This window comes from Gambusia affinis, linkage group LG09 (assembly GCF_019740435.1).
Source record: "Gambusia affinis linkage group LG09, SWU_Gaff_1.0, whole genome shotgun sequence".
Lineage (NCBI taxonomy): Eukaryota > Metazoa > Chordata > Actinopteri > Cyprinodontiformes > Poeciliidae > Gambusia > Gambusia affinis.
The window spans coordinates 24,685,029-24,707,682 of NC_057876.1; the positions used below are offsets into that span (position 1 = coordinate 24,685,029).

Sequence of the window (22,654 nt, forward strand, 5' to 3'; positions counted from 1 at the left end):
TACACTTAACGTAATGCATTACAGATTGTCTGAATTCATTACAAAACCCTCTGTAATTTGTAAATTTCCAGCTTCGTGTACTAAATGTTCAGTGTGTCAACCTCCAGGACTGTTCTCATATGCAATGCCTTAAAAAATAATTTGCTCCCATACAGAGTTTATTGCTTGGGTTCTTCGTCTCACTTACATGATTCACATAATTGAAACAAATGTAAAGATTAGAGAAAAATAGCTTGAGTAAATATAAAATTACAGTTTTGAACAGTGATTTTATTTATTAAGAGAAAAAAAAAAGATCCAGGTCAACCCGGCTACTTGTAAAAAAAATAATCATGTCCTAAATCTAACTTTGGTGGCAAAAGCTCCATCACACACCCTCAACACATTGTCTGTCCAATACAAGAAGACAAAAAGACAAAAAGATAAACAACCAGGACATTTTTACTGCCAGGAAACAATGCTACTAACAACAATGTCAAAAGGATCTACTTACTTAGAAATATATAACATTTGGAAATAAAATTAAAAAAAAGAAAACGCTTACACACGCTTTACCCAACTTTATAACACTTTCAAGTCTTCAAATGAAATTTGGGGAATCTCTTAAAAACATCTAAGCAGTGACTCCTGTTTCTGTCTTTTTTGAGTAGTCTTTTGTGTTACAAAAATAATCTTTTGCTGATGCACTACTCAATTCTCCTCTATTTGACACACTGCACCTAGAGTCAAATAAATATGCTCAGCATTTTATCTCCATAAACCGTAGCCTCTTAGTGTTTCTGCACGCTCAGCGCGCTCAAGAAATAACAAGCCAGCAGCTTTTTCCACCTCCTTTTATCTGTTCATGTTTTCTTTATACAACAGAATCCTTTTCCACATCTTCTGTATTAAATATACAAAAGTAGGTATTTGAAAAATGCTATCATACACGAGTGAAGACTGTGATGTATTATTGACATCGATGCAACTGACTCTCAAAACATTAATTATTCCAATATCTGCGTTTTTTGGAGATCTTTCTCATACCTTTATGCAGAGTGATGCTATTTTGCCTTCAGTGACTAAAATAAAGTTTGTTTCATATCTAAAACAGTAATAGATTTCCTGAGCTGAACCTGCAGAATCCCTCACATGGATTAATGAGGAGGAAAATGAGGATTGCTCTGTCTTTAGCTGACCAAAGGAAGATGCTCTGACTGAGGAACAGCTTAAACATGTGTGAGTTCCCTTTTAATCTGTTGCACAAGCTTAGTACAACTTATTCATGACGAATGATTAAACAGAGAGAGGTCAGTTTGATGCATCAGGGATCTTACTATATCAGAAGAGCCCATCTAACATGTGTAGCCTATAAAGCCAAACTCTACTGGGACTAAAGTTCTCCAGCTCTCCATTTTTTTATTCTGTGACTTCATAAATCACAGTCACAAATGCTGCAAGGCTCCTACAATCCGCTTTAATGCTGCAGGGCAAAATTTACTAGGCCGGCACAACAGAAACGCTTATGTTTTCAGAATGATGGTTATGTGCACAAGCAGAGGTACCACAGAGTACTAAAATATTTTGGCACTTCTATATTTGTCCAGTTTTTGCTTTTTTGTTATATTTAAATTAGGCGTGCTTAACATATCAGCATTAAGGTCAGTATTGATCTGATAACTAAAACTGGGCCGATATCAACAACCAATATTTATTTCCATCTTGTTTCTGTGGGTGGAGGGGGGAGGGTTGGTCATATTTGTTTGTTCATGTGACGGTGATGCAGTGCAGGATTGTGGCGTGTTTACCAGAAGCAGAAAAGCATTGTCAGTGCAGTGGTTATTTTTTCACAATGTCCAAAATATATTTAATATTGTAAATATCTCTTATCATCATAACAGCAGGACTAACACCAACTGCTGGTGTCGGTAAACATTTTTATGAACCTGCATCCCTAAATGAAGTTTCTCATTAATAAACACTGTTATTATTGTACAAAAATAGCTTGAAGGATTATAAAACTATAAAAATTAGTCATTTAAATTGATGACACCTTAGTCATCAACAACAACTGTCTTTTAGAATTAGTGATATCTCACAATGAGTCTTTTCCGTCACTGTGGAGAACATTTTGCACATTCTGTCTTTTTTATTTATTTCGGAGTCATGGAGCATGCATGACCTGTTTAAAGTCATACAACAGCAACCCAGTCAGAATAAAACCCAGACTTAAAATCCAGGATTGTCCAAAAGCTTCATGTTGTTCCGCTGAACTATCCAGAGTATTTCATATCTTGCTCAGCAGCAAGACCACAAACTGATGGCTGGACCTTCTCTTTTCAGATTTTTTGGTAGAGATCAGAATTATTGTTAATAATAATGCAAGTTGCCCAGGTTGTCCCAGACCATCACACTACCACCAGCATGTTTGATTACAATCAAAATGTTCTTTCATGGAAATTCAGTTAGTTTTACATCAGATTTAACAGAACACAAAGGTTCCAGTTATCCTTGTCAGTCCCCTCATTAAGAAGGAGCACATTAAGATGTTTAATTGGTAAATTTAATATAAACTTGTGCACATTTTTTGGTTAGTCAGTGTGGTTTTGATACTGAAGTCACTTCTTGAAATGTCACAAGTGCTTGAGCTGGAAACTCTTCCTGCTCACTCGTCAACATAAAAGCCTGAAATAAAACAAGTCGGCTTGTACAACTGCAGCGAGTGAGTGTTGGTCCACTGATTCCACATCAGCACATATCCACTGCCTTGTTCACTGTCGAATGTGCTAACTGCTCTGCTGTCAGGTCTAAAGTGACAAGTCACCTTCACTTGTTCTTCACAGTTTACTGCTGCTGCTGCTTTAGATTGAAGCTTTAGATTGAAGTAGCAGCAGTGTTCCTTTCAGAGGTGCCAAATTACTTTAGAGTAAACTGTGGGATTAAATAAAAATAATTCAGCAACAGTGAAATTTAAGCTTTAAAGTTAACTTAAATCCACACAATGTAGCTCAAGTCCAAAGTAATTAGAGAAGTCAAGCATGAGTTCTTCACCTTGGTTAAAAACTCTGCTTTCTAATGACTTCCAGGAATCAGAATAAAACATATCCAGCCAGAGAGCCTCAAGAACCTGAGAGATATCTTGCCAATAAAAAAATTACAAAAGAAAATATCCTACAGAACTTCAGGGACTTTTAAAAAGTCTTTTATCCATTTAAAGAAATATATCTCTCAAAGGCCACAACTACTCATTATTCTCCTTCACTGTGCCCGTTTAGTTTTGTACAGAAGACCTTGTACTAGAGCACAAAAATAATCATCCCTTCCTTTGACTGAAACATATTAATAAATCTTGATGACAGTAAAGCTTTTATTGGGACTCCCAAAACAGAGTTGGTTCTCTCAGTGGGAATTTAAAGGAAAAAGGGGCCAAATGGGAACAATGAGATACTACATCAGAATCGCTGAGATCATAAAGTAATATGAAGCTGGACAAAAGTGTAGCTTGGTACTTAAAAGATACTCTAAACAAGTTGTTTAGCAAATATAGAAATTTAAAGTGAAAAGCTTAATCTTTAGATATGAAATATACATCTCATACATGAAAGATGCATAAACATTTGTTTTGTACTGTTTGACATTAAAACAGACTAAACGTTTGCATATTCACATTGGTTGGGATTTTCAAAGCCTTGACCTCAATTGTGGGAAGAGCTGAAAAGGTTTGAGAACAAACCTGACTCCGTTACATCAGTTCTGCCAGGAGGAATTAACCAAAATTCAAACTCACTATTGTGAGAAGCTTTTGGAAGAAAACTCAAAACAGTTGACCCAAATCACAGAATTTAAAAAGTAATTCTACTAAATAAACAGGTCTTCTGAATCTGAAGAAAGTTGAAAAGCATGTCCAAGATGTTTTTTTCTTTAGCAACTAGAAATACTTTTGGAATTCCCAACTGGTGTAACAAAAGAAAGTTCAGTCTGAATTAACGTGAGAAAGCGGGTTAGAGAAAAAAGGTTTATTGTTTTTTCAGATATTGGATGTGAATATGTAATTACAACTGTAAGTGTAATGATCTTCATGTTTAACTGGAAGAGGAGCAGAAAAGAACAGCTTTGTTTTATAGTCTTGAGGCACAGAAATGTCTCAACCTGGTTTCTTTTATATTAAAAGAAAGCATTTTTTCTTAACAGTAAATGGTTCAACAAAAAAATTACTTTGAATCAGGTTGATACGGCTGGGTGTGATGAAAGACTTGAATAAACTCACAAAAGGATAAACAGGTTACATATAAAATATGTTAGAAGATAGCGTAAAACTGTGGACTCATATAATAAGAAAACATGAAATTAGGCCAGTATATGAGAATCTGCAGTCAAGTATTTGGGATTCTGGCCTCGAAATATTTTGAAATCAAGTAATCCCCCTTACTGTTTGTGCTCCCTATGGAAAACTCCCTTTGATTAAATTAGCAGCTCCTCGATTTTATCTTTCTGCCCGTAAATTAGTGTCAAACAACAACATTACACTAACAGCATCCGAAAATTAGGAAGAGATTTAATCTCTCTGCGGTGGCAAAGCTGGAAGAGCAGAATAAATTAAACCCCCTGCTCAGGGGAGAGCACAACAAATACATTTCAAATGAATGCAAATAATGAGCCTCTACCTCCTTTCACTGTAATTATATTACTTCTTCTTATTTTTTCTTATTCTGCTTTTGCAACATTTTTAAACTGTAGGAATAATACACATTGACATGTTACTTATAATTCCATGATTGACCTTTTTAACAGTTTAACATGAATGTTGGTGCTTAGAAAAATTAACAGAGGTTGTTGGGACCCAAGCAAGTACTTTATCCTGATCTTTAAATACTGATGAAATGATGATAAGATTCTAGATTCAATTACTTCATAATAACACGAAAAAATTCCCAAAATTATGAAAAGTAAGTCCTATTTTTTGACGTTCAGTTATAAAACACGTGAGGGTAAATACCTGTAAAGTCCCCCAGTCGTTTGCACCCCTAGAGGACATGATGATGCCTTGCTCCTGGAAAGTCTTAAACCTCAGTGAGAGTCTGAAATCCTGGCTGTCCTCATCCATCCTGTGGAGATACTTCAGGTAGGATGTACTGCTAAACTTCAGAGCTGACTCTGAAACAGAAAAAGGTGAATCCAGTGAGGAAAAACACAGCACAGTACAGATGAGGACAAACATAACCGTTGAAGATAAATTATTTGTGATTCACGAGCTGTACTTTTACAAAGTTTATCTACATTTGTGCACATTTTTCTAATTTTTGTGCCTCAATTTTTTAACTTTAAAACCAGTGGAATAACTGGTGGTTTTGGCTTGTAAAGATTTGAACAAATGTCAAATTAGCATCTTCAAATCTGAGCCTCTAATGACCACATGTCCCACAATATCATAATTGATCAAGGAAACATAATAAAAAATTTCTCCATTCAAAATAAGAAATATTTTATTGCTGCTAGCATAAATATCAGGAGAGGACAGTACCAGTCCCGATTTTAAGCTCACAAAATATAGGTGATCATGTGACCAAATTTTCAACACGTTTTACTTGTAGTGCTGAGCATTGAGTCAGCTGAGATCCCCAACACACCTTTTCTGGTCCTGCTTCATTAATGAAAACATATCATTAGAGGGTGTGGATTACTCAATGTGTGATTTACGAGCAGCCAGAAGCAGCTTAAACTGGGAATATCACAAACTTGCTATTTAAACGAGGCAACAGAAAGCTTTGACTGGTGAACAGACCCTCACGCTCAGAAGTTACTGGTGAGCAAACAGGCTGCTGCTGCTTTCAGTTGCTTGTTCACATCCGAACTGCTGCATTAATCATTCTCATAATTCATTATTTGAAAAGCTAGTGGCATTTCAGCCAAAAACAATAAAAAGAATCCCCACCAGATATGTAGACAGGAAAGTATTGAGTTTATAACATAATCAATTTTTTCTCATTTGAATCTGTTTGGACGGTGACATTGTAATATCAGACTTGTTAATTCTTAACCCTGATTCATTGATAGCTACAGAGCACTTTGCTGAGAGACTGCTGAATAATAATGGGTACAGAGATATTACTGCTTCCTCATCAAAGGTAAACTAATTTAGCAGATTCAATTTTCTCTGTCTAACGGGGACTAATCAGTTTTCTAATATGTGATCCATTAGATGTAATGATAAAATTAGGAAGGTAGAGAATGAAGATCATGCATTTTCTGCATAAGCCCCTAAAAGCACAAGTCTCATATTGCAAAAACCCCATGTTTTTTCATCAACTAATATGATGTTCTAGTTTGCTGCTTCAGCAAATGTTGTTTTAGAAAACTTATTTCATCTGAAAACACAACAGTCGGTATCAGTCGATACCAATCCCATACAGAAAAACAGTGCTGAATCGACTTATTTGTTTAAACACAGACATAAATGTAGTGAATTACAAAATTATTAGAGAAGAGTACACCAGCACAGCACACTTAAATACACCAATAGATTCACAAGCTTGGTTAAACATCTAAAAAAAACAACACAACTTCAATTTGTTCAGCCAGTGCAAGGCGTATAACAACCAATGTAAAATAAATGAGAAAGAAACTGAAACTGACAAAAACAACAGCTTGACTTCTATAGTCAAATATATAAAACTTAAACTGCAACAAACCTTTTAAGTGTTTCGGAAAGTGCAATGATGAATTCCAAATATAACGTAAAATAAATAATAAAGCATAATGTCGCTCAGACCACAAAGCATTGGACCGGACCAAATAGCTCGGTATTTTTTCAATATTAAGACTGATACAGATATTAATATCAGATTGGTGCATCTCCATTGCTAAATATCAATATAATAAATGACAATAATGACAGATGTATTTTTTAATTACTTTTGCTAAATTCTAAATCTTACAAACACTAGAGGCCTGTATTTGACAGGGTTAGGCACTATAACCAACCACAACAGATTGTTGAAATCTAAATACTTCAGATCCTTCTAGAAGCTCTTTTAGCCGCCAATTGTCATATTAAATATACCTTATAGCCTAATATGTATAATGGAAACAATAGCTTTTCTACTGACTTCAAACAGAAAACATATAATCTATTTCAGTGCCAGGCGGTGAGTAAATATTGTCTTTTTATACAGTGCAGATCAACATCAAGTTTCAACTATACTGTATTTAGGGAAAGGATCATGTAGGGCAGCCATTGCTGAGGTTTTGCAGCAGCCATCAAATTGAAAGAAGTGGTTAGCATCCAAGCTCCACATCTAGAAGGCTTCTTGTGAGCCACACTCACACTTTATTGGTGTGTGAGTGTGTGTATAATAGAAGCACAGCGCAGGCTGTTAGATTCTGTGTCAACAGAGCACTTTACTCTGGCAGGAAAGTGTTGGCAGGGTGCAGAGGAGAGATTTCTGCCAGCATTTCATCAAAATAAACCAGCACTGACACAGCAGCCTTTTGTGTGTGTGTGCGTGGAGGTGGGCGTGTGTTTGTGTGTGGATGTGAGGACAATATCTTGGCTCAGTTTTCTGATAATGAAACAATCTCTCTCTCTCTCTCCATTACCTCTGACTTAGTCTAATATTTGTTTCCCATTGTTTTATCACCAAATAAAATACATTTGTCCTCCTGTTATCAGCAAACGAAGCTGTCAAACCTTTAAACTTGCTACAGCTCAGTGTGACAGCCACCACTGCAAAGAGGCTGGCGGGGAATCTATCTGACACAGCAGTACAGTGAGTATAATCCCAATACAGACCTAATCAGGTCAAACAAGGGACCACTTAAATTAAACATCTTTTGGAGGGATGGAGATGGATCAAACTGTCTGTAAAATATGTTCAGCAAGATAAGTCCTGCAAAATATGTTTTTCGGTTTACTAAGCCTAAAATCAACAGGCTATTAATGTTAAGTTGTTGTTTTTTTATCACTTTTTAAGCTTATGTTAACATAGCACTGAGTGACATAGCTTTCAAATAAAATCTCAGATTTTTTCATACCAGAGACTGAGGAACTCTCAGTTTTATTTTATTTTCCTGCAGTTCCAGTTAATGATCATATAATTACTTGCTTTTTTAATCGTTTAAACATGTAGCTTAATGAAAGCAAAATAATGAAAGTATATTTTTTCTCTGTTCCAATTTCTCCATCAGATTTGGATGAGTCCAAAGCTAAAAACTCTGTGCTACATGAGATTGCTCGAGGTCATGTAGAGCTCATTATGTTATGTGTGTTGCCACTGTTTTGTACTGGAGCAACTATAAAAGTCAATGTGAACTTTGGGGCTGCACACCCAGATATTCAGAGCGACAGACGCCAAGCTTTGTGTTAGCAAACTTCAGCGTTTCCCTTCCAGAACCACAACTTTCTCTGAGGTTCACACGATCTCACATCAGCACCGTCTCTGATGGCTGTCTCTCTGAAGCTCAGACACTGAGACAGAGTGACGTACCGTTACAGGAGCAGACGCTCTCCCAGGTGTGCTGCGGTGTGATGTAACCAGCTCTGGCTGTGGTGAAATGGCTCAGCTTCGCTCCTGACAGCAGCACGGCGTTCCTGCAGCCTCTCGCCAGACAGCTGGCTTCCACACATCCGTCATGGCTCACCTTGGGAATTCTGAGACCCAGGGAGTCTTCCATCTCTGCTAAAATACCTAAATCAAAGTGTTCACATTCAGACTGTACGCACTGCCATGATCACAGGTCTTAGGCTATGTTCACTCAGCAGGCAACTGCGACCCAAATCTGCCTTTATTTTGCCCTTTCGCAGCAGTCGAATGGGCCAATTCCAATCTTTTTAGCCCCAAAAAACACTTCCATATGTGCTACTAATTCAGATGTGTATCCAATTGTTTACAAAATGTCAGCAGTCTGAATGGTCGCGTTGCAGTTTATCTGGCTTTTATGTCATCAGTGTGAGAGATGCATCATAATCCTGCACCTGACGTGATAAGTTGCCGTAGTATAAAAGCAATGGCTGAAGTTTATGATTAAAAAATTATGAAAAAAGTCTGTCACAATCCCACCACTCCTGACTCTGACTACACATCCAGACAGACTTCTCTACAGAAATTGCAGCCGATACTACACAAAGCCATTGCTATTAGTTGTGCTTTCATTTTATTAGCTGACTTTTTCTTGTTGCAATCTTGTGACAATACTATCGACTCCTATTGATGAATAAACCTTAAAATTGATCCATAAACGGTTCCCTCCATTGTTATTTCTGTAAACAGTGATGTCAAAATTCTGCCCATTCTGTGCATGCTGGTCACTTTAAGGATGTAAGCCATGCACAAGTCTCCTTGCAGCCAGGCTTAATTAGTAGTATGAATTAAGACTTGCTGTGTGAACATAGCCTCATAAAGAAGTAATTCTGCTGACAGCTCACCTTCGAGTTTGCTCCCTGACAGCGACTGAATGAGTCCTCCCTCAGGCCTGCGGACCAGCAGCACCTCCAGGGCCTTGGTGTCAGGCAGCTGCTGCAGGCTGGCCAGAGAGAGCTCTTGCTTGGGAAGGCTAAGAGACTGTGCCATTTTGCGCTGGAGGCCTCTCCAGTGATCTCCAAGGAACTCCTCAGGTGACATCCCGACTAGCTGCAGCGTCAGGCCAGAGTCCAGCACTCTCTGACTGGCTGCCCACATGTGAACTTTGACCTCTGTCCAGACAGTGAACTTCCCGTCGCTCACGCTGATGTTCAATGCATACAAGCCCACCTCCAGGTTTTCATCCGCCCAGATTTTACCATCAGTCAGGTCCACGGAGAACCTTTGGCCCTCTGGCTTTTGTGAAACCATCCTGTAGGTCAAGATGTCCTGCAGGTCCTGATCCGACGCGTGGAGTTTGCCGATCACCCGATTTGCAAATAGTCCTCCGGTGGTAGTAATGAAGACCTCGAGGGGGACAACGGTGGGAGGATACTTGCTCTGCTCAGTAACGTTGATGTTGATCACACAGATAGAAGACAGCGGAGGGTGACCACTGTCTGTTACCTGAGTAAAAAAAATGCAATGGTTTCACCCTTTCCTTCACACAATTGCAGTTTTTTTTTTAAGTATGGCACTTTTAACAGATATCACTTTCCTGCTAAATTTATTTTCTTTAATAATGTTTTTTTCCTCAAACTAATAGATTACTAAAAACTAAACTCTTGCATGAAAATGGCTAAAGTCTAAAGTGTCTCAATAAAAATAATCAATAAATTATATTACAGGAACTAATTCCATTTTAGTAATTCAAATAGAGTTAAATGCAATTAAAAACTCATATGTTTCACATGTTCAAAATTAAATTTCTTAGCAAATATGAGTACTAAACAAGGCCTACTCAATCATAGGGAAATCTCCTGACTTGACAGCTGTCCAGCAGACACTCTGATACCTTTCACAAACTAGAAAGCCACAAAAGATTAAGTCTAAAGAAGCTGACTGTTCTCAAGCTGTTTTAGCTAAGCAAATATAATTTCTGCACGTGGAAGGGGGGGGGAGTGAAAGTGTCAGAAAAGAGATGAAGAAACAGCAAAGGGGATAACCACAGCCTTAAGAGGATTGTAAAGCAAAGCTCTTTCAAGATTTTCGAGGAAATTCACAAGGCATGAGCTGCAGCTGGAGTCTGTGCTACATAGGTCACCACACATAAATATATCCAGGAGATGGGCTACATCTGTTGCTCACATGGGAACATGATTACATTATGTCGCTCCTGAATTAAAGGCATTTACTTTAGGCTTAGGGTAAAATGGACAGGACTGTTGCTTAGTGGTCCAAAGTTCTTTTTTAAGATGAAATGAGTAACTGGAAATCAAGGCCCCAGAGTCAGGATGAAGAGCTGAGAGGCACAGAATCAAAGATGCTTAAGGGTTCAGTGTGAATTTTCAGTCAGTGATGATTTGGGGAATCAAGTCAATTCCTGGTATTGGCTTTCATATTCAGTCCAAAGTCAGCCCAGCTTCCTAGAACGCTTCATTCCTCCTTTTCCTGACATCGTTGGCAGAAATGCTGATTTCATTTTCCAGGAGGATTTGGTTCCTGCCCACACTCACAACATTACCACACCTTGTTTGAAGACCCTGATAATACTGGAGTTGAAATGCCAGCCAAATGGTCTTATCTTAACCCTACAGAGAAACTGCAGAGTGTTTCTAAAAGGCACTCGAGGCTCTCATCTGTTTCTTGATCAAACACAACACTGCATTGGTAGCTCCCCAACGCAGAGAAGCAGAAGACTGCTATTCAAGCAACCTGGACTTCTTCAGCAGAACCAAAGGATGATCACCTTAATGTCACACTGTATTGGTGCTGTAATTTATGCAAAAGAAGCAAAAGAAGTTGATGAAAAGATTGCCAGAATTAACAGAAACAAACATTTAAAATTTGCCACATTTTCATCTTTCTAATCAAGTTAGTTTATTTGATTTAGTGAACACAAATTAGGTAATTGATTACAGATGGAAGATGTCTGTTTTTCCAGCAACAATGTGTAACTTTTCGGAAAAATCAGTTTTTTAGATATTTGTTAAAACTGTCACTTTGTTGTGACTGTATAAGACAGATAATTTGTGAAAAAATTATTTACCCAGTACTTCCAATACAGGATACTAGATACCTCCTCAGAAATGCACAGCTTGGTCAGACAACCAATCAGAAACAGGAGGAGGGTCTTAGCATTCTCAATCATTCTTGTCCATGCGCCGCTCACACTTTCCTCCTTGTTCTCTGCTGTGCTACAGCTTGTTCCCGACAACAAAGCCTGTTAGCATGGCCACCGATTACAGGCAGAAGAGATTTTCTGCAACAATGAGGTGCTTCTCCACCATTAGGAAAATCACAGTAGGTTGATTAACAGCGCTAAGATCTTCTTCCTGGCTCTGATTGGTCGGTTTTGACCGGGAGTGATGCATTTTTGCAGATCAGTATAGTTTTATTCAGATTATCTGTCTCAAAAAATACTGTCATGGCAAAGTGACAGTTTCAACAAATAAGTCAAAAACAGATTTTTCAAATAAGTTATGTTATAGCTTTAAGGTTTCCCGGAGCAAACTTTACATTTCCTGACAGCAGCTGAGGCTACAAGGTAAACTCAGCAGATTTAAACAGAAGGATCACAATTTCTTCTTTTTTTTGGAGTTTTACTGACAATGTGAAAACAGAAATTTCAATGTCAGAAGTGACATGAAGACTTTGACAGAAATTGCAGTGTATTTGTTTCCAGTCCACTGGGTAAAGAGGGAGAAAGCAGCTTAGAGGAAAGAGAGGCAACAGACAGAAGTAGAGGAGTAAAAACAATGTGTAGAGGCCCTTCTTACCTGAATCTTCAGCTGATGGTAGGGTTTGTTCTTCTTCCTGAGAGGTGCAGAGAGAGACAACAGACCGCCCTGGTCGACATGGAAACGGCGGTCACTGTTGCCACTGAGGATGTGGAAAGAGAAAGGCGGGCCGTTCTTTGGAGTGTCTTTATCCGTCACAACAAGCTGAAGGATGCTACTGCCGATGGACTCTCCCTCCTAAAAGAAATTTATTTACTTTTTATTCCAGATTTTCATTTATCTTTAAATAGTGTGTATTGAAAATCAACAGTGCATTTATAGCAATTTATGAAAAACTTGACCAAAACAAAAACGTTTATGGGTTTCATTTTAGTAACACATTTGCCTTTCAATTGAATTTAACATTCTGTACTTAACAAAAGATGCCAAGCTTTACTGAAAGAGATCAAAACATGTTTGCTGTGATGAATTACATATTCAGTTGGAGCTTCTTTTCATTGAGTCCTAATACTATTAGAAACCAGTGGTCCCTTACAAAACAAAGCTATCAGTCTCAGAACAGCACTCTGATGGATGGCAGGAAAGGTACACAAAATGTGAAATTATTGGGCTAACACATGCACCAACCCATGTGCAGTGTTAGCAATTTAAATTAAAGCACAAGTCACATTATGAATCAGGTTTGTTAAAAGGAAGCTGCAGCAGACTGTGACGAAAACGGTCGAATGTGTTGTAAATGTTGAAAGCTGGTCTTGTGCCTCAGGCTTTGCTGAACACAAGAGTTACCATATTGACACAAAAGCCTAATTAACTTAAGATAAATCAAAGTTTTGAGCAGTTGGGATTCAGTGAGCCTAACCTCTGTCTGAATATTTATGGTTTTATGAAAGCGTGAAAATAAAATGTGTTACTTGGAGTAACACATTTTATGACCTTTAAGACCACACCTGCTACTATTTGCTTATAGACCAAACAGATCCACATAAAATGCAGAAAGCTTTTGTGTTCCTATTTAGGATTAAAGAAACACAGCAGGTGAATTTCATTCAAAGACCACAGGTAAGCCTTTTATATCATGTTTACATCCACACAAATCTTGGGTTCCCAGGACAGAGACATCCAAACATCATTGTTTCTCTAATGTATTTGATCCTAAACTTCTCTTTAGGTGTATCACCAGGTGGAGCAGATTAAAAATGTCACCTGGTCCAGTCTGTGGTTTAATACTAGGTTCCCCTAGAGATGAGTGCCAGGGTCCCTGCTCTGCAACTCCACTATCATTTGACAAAGTGAATCTTGAAATAAAGAAAATTTTAAAGGTAAATGTGAAGATGCACTTTATTGATCTGACAAATAGGAAGATGTGTCATAGTTTGAAAAAGTTAGAGGTGAATCAGACTGAAGTCTTCATATCATATCTAAATTGTTTTACAAAAAAGGCATGTGCTTACCATTCTGGTACAAGCTGCTACAAAATAATAGTTCACAATCAATAATAATGAAGTAAAACATGAAAGAACAAAAAACTTTAAGGTATTTATGAGAATTAAAATTGTTCTTCTTCCCGACTCTTTTTTCACTCAAGATGAGAGAAAGTCAAACAGCTTTTATTTTGGCCTACATTTAAATACTTTCACTTCAGGACATTCCATTAAGGACCTGAAGTAAAAAAAATAAATATTCATCCAAAACCCCGGGGCTTCACTAAAGTTAAAGATAGACTGTAATTGAACACAATTTTTGTCTGCAAGAGTTACTCTCTACGAAATTATTCAGAATGAGGAATGCACGCTAACACAGAGAAATTGGTTCATGCAAAAAGACATAAAATTCCATTGAGTTTTGACTCCAGAATTTGCCCAACTCAGCTGAATCTGGAAATGAGCAGAACAATTTAATCCTGGTACATTTAAATGTCTTCAGATTGTTTTCACTGCTCAGTGGAGACAATCTTTGTCAGCGATGTAGAATTTATCTTGATTTATATCTCCTGTGGCTTCCTCTGTGGTGGTTCTGGGAACCAAAATGAATCACTTGTCAAACTACTGGTTTTAGTAAAGATTTCAAACTCAACTCAAGCCTATAGTGGCAGCTTCACTTCCCCACAACAGATGTGCCTCTCGTAAAATCAGACGTCTGAAGATGACTAATAGTCAAACAAAGACTGTAATTAACTGCCAAAAAGGAAATTCAGGCCACTGTCGACCTGCAGCACCTGTCTGTAAAAATTAACAACTCCTCAGACCGTCTGCAGCCACATCCATCTGCTCACTGCAATCAGAGCGCTTTCATCAGGCAGAGCTGGCGTTAGCACATGGGAGCATTTCAAAGACTTTGGATTCATCCACAGACGACGTTTGGCAAAGTTTGGTCTCACGACCAAGCTTTCTCGTGGCCGGATGGTGTGAAGAGAGCTGGCAAACATGCAGCAGTCAAAGTGATGAAGAATTGGCAGATAAAATGCTGTCCATGAGCAACAACCACAGTTAGCCAGGAGCAGATTTATAAACAAACATACACAGCCACGTGGAAAACTAAAACACTGCGAAATACATGCGTTCCCCGGAGCTAAGGCGTAGGTAAATTGCCCGTTAAAAGTTTTTTTCCACATCAGTAGACTTGGCTGTGTAATAAAAGATTTGAAGCAAACGGTTGAACGCAGTGACAAACACGATAGCTGATCCCTCTGATGTTTGAATTCAAAGTTCAGATACAAATCTGTGTACTCTTGTTTTGAATCAAGTAAATAAAAGAGATAAACAAAATAAGTCATTTCTAATTTCTCTTTGTCACTGGCTATGGTATGTCTCTGTAAGAATGTCAGGGAATGTTTGGGAATATCGTCTGCCTCTTTTTCTACATGTAAACAAAGTGAACACAGCATGAACACAGCACTTGCAAGAGGCACTGCATTTTTTGCTCATCCTCATATTCCCATTGTGCCTATTTTTACACAGAATCGTCAAATATCACCCATGCATGTAAATGTTGCTCTTCAGGACACTGGTGTTTATATTTTTTTTGTAGGAGGCGGCGGCTTATTCCTGTGTGTTCTTGCTGGAATTCTTTGTCTCCTGATGTATCGGTTCATGACAGTTTGTCGAAGCTGTGCTTTGTGTGTGCAGCAGGGTGTGCAGCCATTTTTTGTTTTTTTAAGCATCAGACATGAAAGATCGCTCGGCACAAAACAGTGGCTACAACAAATCAAAACACAGTGGCAAAACCTGTTCAAACGTGCATATGGTTCCTGAAAGGGTCAAATCAATAAAAAGTACATAAATAACAAGCTGTTTAAAAAAATGACTTCTTTCTCTTTTCTTTACAGGCCTGCAAAAGGCACATCTAAAACACTAAAAAGGCATGACAGAAATCAAGGTCATTGGTGACTTAATGAGTTAAGATGATTTGCACTTCTCAAAAAAAAATCCTTTTCTAGGGGAGCACTGAATGCAAAGTGTAGGCCGAACTTGTTCTTTTATGCCTGCAGCAAAGTGGATGCATCATCTGGACAAAATGTACGGCAGCCAACATGTGGTGGCCCACGCCAAAAACAACACAAAAAAATTGGAAACTGTTTTTAAAAGCATGAGGATTACTATGACATGGATCATGAAATATCTGCAAAGACATATCTTTCAGGATTCAGCAATTAGCTGGATGAACATCAAATACGCCATGTTCCACTAAAAATGTCTGCATGCTTTCTGTGAATAAGCTTAACAAAACTCGTCGTACCTGCAGCACTAGATTGTGGTTGACCTGAGAGAAGACAGGTGGGTTGTCGTTGACGTCCAAGATAGTGATGGTGACGAGGACTGCCGATGACAGAGGGGGCCTGCCCTCATCTGCTGCCTGCACCGTCAGAGAGTAATGAGGGATCTGCAAAGGAGAAATCAGGGTTTAACAAAACACTTTTTGTTTTATTGTCATTAGATGTTTTTCTTTTTTGTTGTATTTCACACACGCTGACCTCTTCTCTGTCCAGTGCTGTGCGGACAGAAATTTCACCGCTGCGAGGGTGGATGGAGAACTGCTGCTGCAGATCTCCACTAACGATTGAGTACCGAAGCAGATTATTGATTGGACCATCCAGGTCTGAAGCTGTTACCTGATAGGAATGAAAGAATAGATAATAAACACCACAGTCAAAGCAGATATAGTTTTTTTTTATATTTTTTATATCATTTTAAAAATATAGAAAAACAAATGAGTTCAAGAAAACTTCATCCAATAAATGATTAATGTGTAATAATTCTGAGCCAAAGGTGATCTAAACAAATTGAGACCAAAGAAAGAATATAACTCTCTTAGCATTTGTATGAATATATTTTCTTATCATGGCAGGCACAAGCTTTTCTCCATGTCTTAGAAAAATAAAAGCAAGAACACTAATCCATCACTTGTGTCATATTTTCTACAGCAGGTCACACCCAAAGCAAAACATTTAAGATTTTGATAATCTGATTTTTTCTCTCACAACTAAAAACATTTACAGGAACAATCAGTATAGGATGCACATGATGGATTCTGTCTACAGCTTTATATACATTCTGATTGCTTTGTTACAAACCATTAAACTGCTATCGACTTTAATTCTTGTTGAATATGTTTTATTAGGATTTTTATCAAGCTTAGACATTAATACAAAGCATTATCTACCAACTTTTTGTCCAACGTGGCTTGTTTCAGTCCTTTATATGTTCTTTAATAACCCATACTTTAATGGGAGTTGCTTTTGTTAGAGTTTATTTTAAATAAATTAGATGCAAGTTTTCCTTTAATGTAATTTCTGTTCTAGATCCTATTCATACCCAAAAATATCTTGAGAAAATGTTTGGTCATAAAACGGACCCAGAAGATGAAGACTCAGTTTCATCCTTCAGTTTCTCTCTGAATTTAGCTCACTTAAAAAAAAATAATAATAATCCAATTTCCTGTATTTAGTTAAAAAACTGAAAAAGCTGGCCATCAGAGAAAAATGTGGACCTGTTAGATGAAAGTGTTGCAACCACTGAGTCACTGTGTTATTGCCATATATCTGCTGCTGCCCTGATGAGACGTCATGTGACTTAATCTGGTTTGTGCACCTTTCTCACCTGAATGTCTGATCAATATATAAGTTTGAACTGTTGTCAGTACTCTCTGCTCGACTCATTCATCACCTCCTGTCATGTTGTGTATTTCTGTGAGATCACATCTGCTTGTACTGCAATTAAATATTACCTGATAAAATGTTTTATTTGGTTCACAATTATCTGTTTTGTGTTTGTACATGTCATAAATTATCAGGTCTTTGCTTCTTTAACTTTTCATTGTGCAACCTGCTTTTCTACAGTCTTGACTCAAAAATTCTTTCAGATTTCTCATGAGGGTTTTGTACATGAATTTATTTTGTCTTTCACCTTCTGCTTCTTTTTTTAATTTTAAGAAGGTTTTCATGTGTGTTTAAGAAATTACAATATATATATTTTTTAATTACATTATCCATTACTAAATTATAAATATGTACATCTAACAAACTTTGACTGAAAACAATGATTTCAGTGCTTATAAAAATCTTCATGAAGTTTACTGTGTGCCTTAAGAAAACATGTAAGTACAAGATTTTGACTATAAATGATAAAAAAGACATTAGAAATTTAAATAATAATGGTTTTAAAATGTCTTCAATTTGAGATAGTATGAAGAAAGTTTGTTAAAATTAGTGATAACACACATATCATATATACTTTAAAGCCCACATTTTTGTATTATGTTTTCTTTTGGTTTTATGTAATATTTTAATCTTAGATTAAAATAATCACACTTTACTGAAACGTCGGTCAGTGTGTACCTATCTATATATAGCATTCCTAAGGGTGAACTGAGTTTCGGAAATAAACTTATTATTATCCTATTATCAAAGGAGTTTGTTATATTAAAAGGCACTTTAAACTATGACACATTCACTTAGAGCTGCATTGTAATTTAATGACTGCAGAATTGCAGTATTTATAGAATACTAGTATTTAGTATTTAGATGTTTGCATTTGTCTTTATGCATAAAGACAAATTACGTTTCTCTAGTTTAATTACATTGCAATATATTGGATTTATTCCTTACTTTCATAACCAGACTTCCGGGTGTCAGATCCTCCAGCACCTCAGCGCTGTAATCGCCCTGTCTGAACACTGGTGGGTTATCGTTCATGTCCGTCACATTGATGATAACCATAGTGATGTCACTGAGGGAAGACTTTCCACGACTTCCCTCCACGGACAGGTAGTACTCCCTGGCCACCTCGAAGTCCAGCGCGGCCATGAGGGTGAGAAGGCCTGTAAGATGACGAAATAAAGGCTAAATCTGATAGCAGTCACTTTGAACAGAAGTGCAAAAATCTGATGTCTGCTTGATTGACTGACAGAGAGCTGTCTTGCATCCTTGATGACAACAGTTCACACTTGACTATCATAATAAAAAGAAGTGCTTAAGGGTTTCTCACATATGTTCTGTTTTCCCCTTAATGTGATTCAATGAAACTTTTAAAGTCCAGGCTCAAAAAGTGAACAACTGGGAGGACAAAGTAAAGAGTATAAAACTTTCAATCTTTAGTCTACCTCTACTTTAGACAATTTCTACTTAAGACATTTATATTTTTTTTAGCGTGTTGAGTGAGTTCTCCTATTTATATATTAAAACTTTAAACAGCTTAAGACCTCTGTGATGCCTTTTCTACAATTGATGGGAATAAATTCAGGATCAAGATAGAAATAATATATATATATTTTTAAAGACTAATTGGACTTGAGGTTTACTTGCTATGCATTGCACAATACTCACATGAGAACTGCTGCACAAAGTTATGAAGATATCAATTTATTTTACGCCTTAACATATCTCAGCGACCGTCCTTTTATCTGTTTCCCCAGCATTTCTTTTGTGTTGCACATCTGAACTGTCATCACAACCTCATATAAGCTATGCTCTGCCTGACTACACACGAGACTGAAATGCAGAGTCAATATTATATGGAGCGACAGGCATTTTATGATCTTTAAATGGGTGTTCTTGTCGTGAGCGGAATGTGGTTTGGACGGTGATATTTTCCATAAGTCAAACATATCCTGTGGTATCATGCAGTATAACTGACCTCAGTAAAGCTGCTAGTTTAACCTTTAAGAAGACATAAATCTCTCCACAAATGCCTGCTGTCTGTGTGCAAGCTGTCATCTTCATGTGAAGCCCAACATCAGTTTATGGAAACAGCTAAAGGAGTTAAGATGTGACTACTGTGTTTGGTTTGTTTAAGAGTCAGACAGTTTGAAGTCTTTTTGCATCTGACCTCCTGAATATTTGCTCAATATAAATTATTTGTCTGAGACAAAAAGAGAAAATAAGTTTTTTGTTGCTAAAAGAACAAGTCCAAACCAAACAATCCTTACATTATCAATGAGAAGTCTACGTCTATGTGCTGACTGCTGTCTTAGTTCTTTAGTTTCTAATAGTGACTAATGGTTCATTGGTCACTATTGATAGCTCACAGAAAGAGGATAGATAGTTTTATGGCAATATCCTTGATCAAATCTACTTAATTGACACAGCAAAGTTCAATTAAAATGTTTCTATGGTTATTATACTTTTAAAAGACATAATTTAAAATACTTTATACAATAATTTTAACAAAAGACAATAAAAATTTTAAACATTGGCAGCTAAATTAGTAATAAAAATGTATTTTCAGAGACCAAACCTGAAATGATATTTTACATTTCTGAACTGGCAACTGATTTAATGAGACTGTAATTTGAAGGATAAAGTCTTGGCACAAAACAAACTCCTTATTAGTTTTCGAATTTAGTATTTCTTTGAGTCAACGAATAACATTATCTCCTATTAAAACATCTTTATCCCTTTCAACCAACATGTTGTTATTGGCTATGATAGAAAACATGAAACATCCTTGGCAAATATATCCACCTCTCGTCATCAGAAAATAACCAAAACATGTTTGCCTTTCTTGGAGCAGTATCAATAAAGACCCTTAATCCAAACCATACCGAAAAAAATAGAATTACAGCCTGCAGCTCTAACTCCAGAACATCCTGATCCACTCATTAACTACAGTCCAAAGCACAGACGTAAACAAAAACACACAACTCTAGTTAACTTTTAGTGAGCTCCAACAAGCTCACAGTGGTTTCAGTGTTTGGAGATGGGACACAACAGTGGAGATTTCTACCTTTTTCTGTTTTTGTTACACTGAGTAAGTGTGAATCAACAGAACGTCTCATTGTGGGCATATTATCCCACACAGAGCCGGAGCGTACCTGCTGCAGCTCGTCATATCTAGCAGAGTGTGGGTGAAACATACTCCCAGTTTTGGGCTGCCAGCCAGTCTGCCAAAAGACACCTTATTAAGAGAGAACAAAAATAGGCTCCAACAACACGAAACAACCATCTACCACTCTGCTAAAATCGAACACCTCCATGTTTCAGAAAGTAAATTATTTGTGCCCCGAACAAAGAACGTAGGTCTCCTTTTATTGATTTTTCTGAGATAAAGAGGTTTTCTACACCTAGTTTTAGTCAAAATGATCCAAGGCATGTTATTTATTCATTCTTCATTGTTTCGATTTACAATCTAACTGTGAAAATGCAGGCTGAGATCCTGTTTTCCCTTTTGCATCAATAAAACACATTCTTTCTCTTTTTTGCTGAATTCTCACTGAGAGGTCTCTGCTTGTTTATAATTTGTACCATCTCAGGGTTCCTCCACTTCTTATTTTTAAACTAAAAATGATTGGAAGAACTGTAAATCAGCTGTGTAAGAGATCAACAGCAGTGACATCAAATTTACGACTACTACTTTGAAATCACTTAACTCGGTGAGACAGTAAAAGTCTCAAAACCAAGATAGAAGAATCAAACCCAGTCCCTTATCATTTACACATGGCACAAAAGACCTTCTGTAGAATAAATTCTGCATGGAGAACAAACACCCAGGTGCTCAGCTAAACAATAAATCAATACTCTTCCTTCACACTGTTCTACTTTATAGTAGAGAATATATTAACTTGTGACTGACCTTCTTTTTCACATATCACTCACAAGATTGTGCCTAAAATAAGAACCATCTTGAGCAAGAGACCAACAGCAGTAAAATTACAAAAACAAAACAGCTCCTTGGTGCTAAACTGTAAAACAAACCCATAAAATAAATGTAATAATAACTGCCCTAGGTAAAATCATCAGGTTTGTTGTAAAGAAATTGAGTGCATAGTATTTTATCTCTGTCCTCATACCAATGACACTGCGTCTGGTAAGAAGCTTTTTCCCATACTCTCAGTTGTAGCTGGCATGAAATTCAAGCGCCTGCTGGATAATGGCCACTTAAAACTTTTATAGTTAGGATGGTAAATGTTGTTCATCATGAGCCCTGGATCCACATCGTTGAATCAAGATGTCTCAAAAGTCAGCCTACCTAGAGCTTTTCTGTCTTGTGACTTACAATTCCTGAACCAGATGGTGATATCGTTAGAAACTACTGAGTAGCAGAAATGAAGAAGGTTTACAGTACCACTGTGGAGATATTATACCTTTTCAGTCTTTTAAGACTTAGACACACTATTCCTGTGTACCCTTCTTTAGGAGGTTTGTATACTCCTGGTAAGATCCTAAAAGATATGGAGTCCAGGGCCGCGAGAACTTGCTACTCTCTCCATCAGTATCCTATGTAACTCAGGTGGTAAGTAGTTTATCCTGCTTCTTTCGTCTGAAGTCCACTGTCTGGTTTTATATTCAGATTAAGTGTTTTCTTTACAGCACAGAGTTTTGATGTCGGTGGTGTTACGGCTGAATTGGAATCAAGAGTATTCAGAATAGAAGTTGACTTAAAGCACATCCTTGGGAGGCTCCCATGCTAGTAATTGTAAAACCAACATGTTTTACAAATACCAACATGTAATTGTAAAACTGTATATGCAGTTTTTTTTATATTTTCCTTCTGCTGAGGATCCAGCAGCCATTAGGTGGCACTAATCTCCAGTTCCTTGAGCTTTTTTTTTGTTATTAAATGCTGAGCTGTGATCTATCAACCAGCAAACAGGAGTAATTACCCTACTATGACGTAATTTAAAATAAGTCTTTATTTTAAAAACTTCCCACAGAGTGAAAGAAGGAGGTTTGTACTTTTGTTTATTGTTTGAAATGACAGCTTACTGGTACCCTGTGGAGAGGGAGCATAAAAGATTCAGTGAAAGGATGAAGTTTTTACATATCTCGTCCAAACCACCAGATAACACATCGATGTTAAACACTTTCTAAAGTGAGCTTTAGGGATCAGACTGGAAACCACAGTTTCACAGCATGTCTCTGGAGTTTTCATGGATCCCTCTCACTGC

The 22,654-nt window shown here is 37.3% G+C and overlaps 1 protein-coding gene across 1 annotated transcript in view; it reads right to left on the reverse strand.

Annotated features, from left to right (window-relative positions):
• fat2 (FAT atypical cadherin 2) overlaps positions 1–22,654 on the reverse strand; it is a 95,318-nt gene that overhangs the window by 13,612 nt on the left and 59,052 nt on the right. The window contains exons 17-23 of the mRNA XM_044126708.1: positions 18,378–18,589; positions 16,245–16,382; positions 16,010–16,153; positions 12,314–12,511; positions 9,401–10,001; positions 8,463–8,663; positions 4,976–5,133 (exon numbers count right to left, since the gene is read on the reverse strand). Of these exons, the coding sequence (XP_043982643.1) occupies positions 4,976–5,133; positions 8,463–8,663; positions 9,401–10,001; positions 12,314–12,511; positions 16,010–16,153; positions 16,245–16,382; positions 18,378–18,589 (1,652 nt within the window). The remainder of the gene's footprint in view (positions 1–4,975; positions 5,134–8,462; positions 8,664–9,400; positions 10,002–12,313; positions 12,512–16,009; positions 16,154–16,244; positions 16,383–18,377; positions 18,590–22,654) is intronic.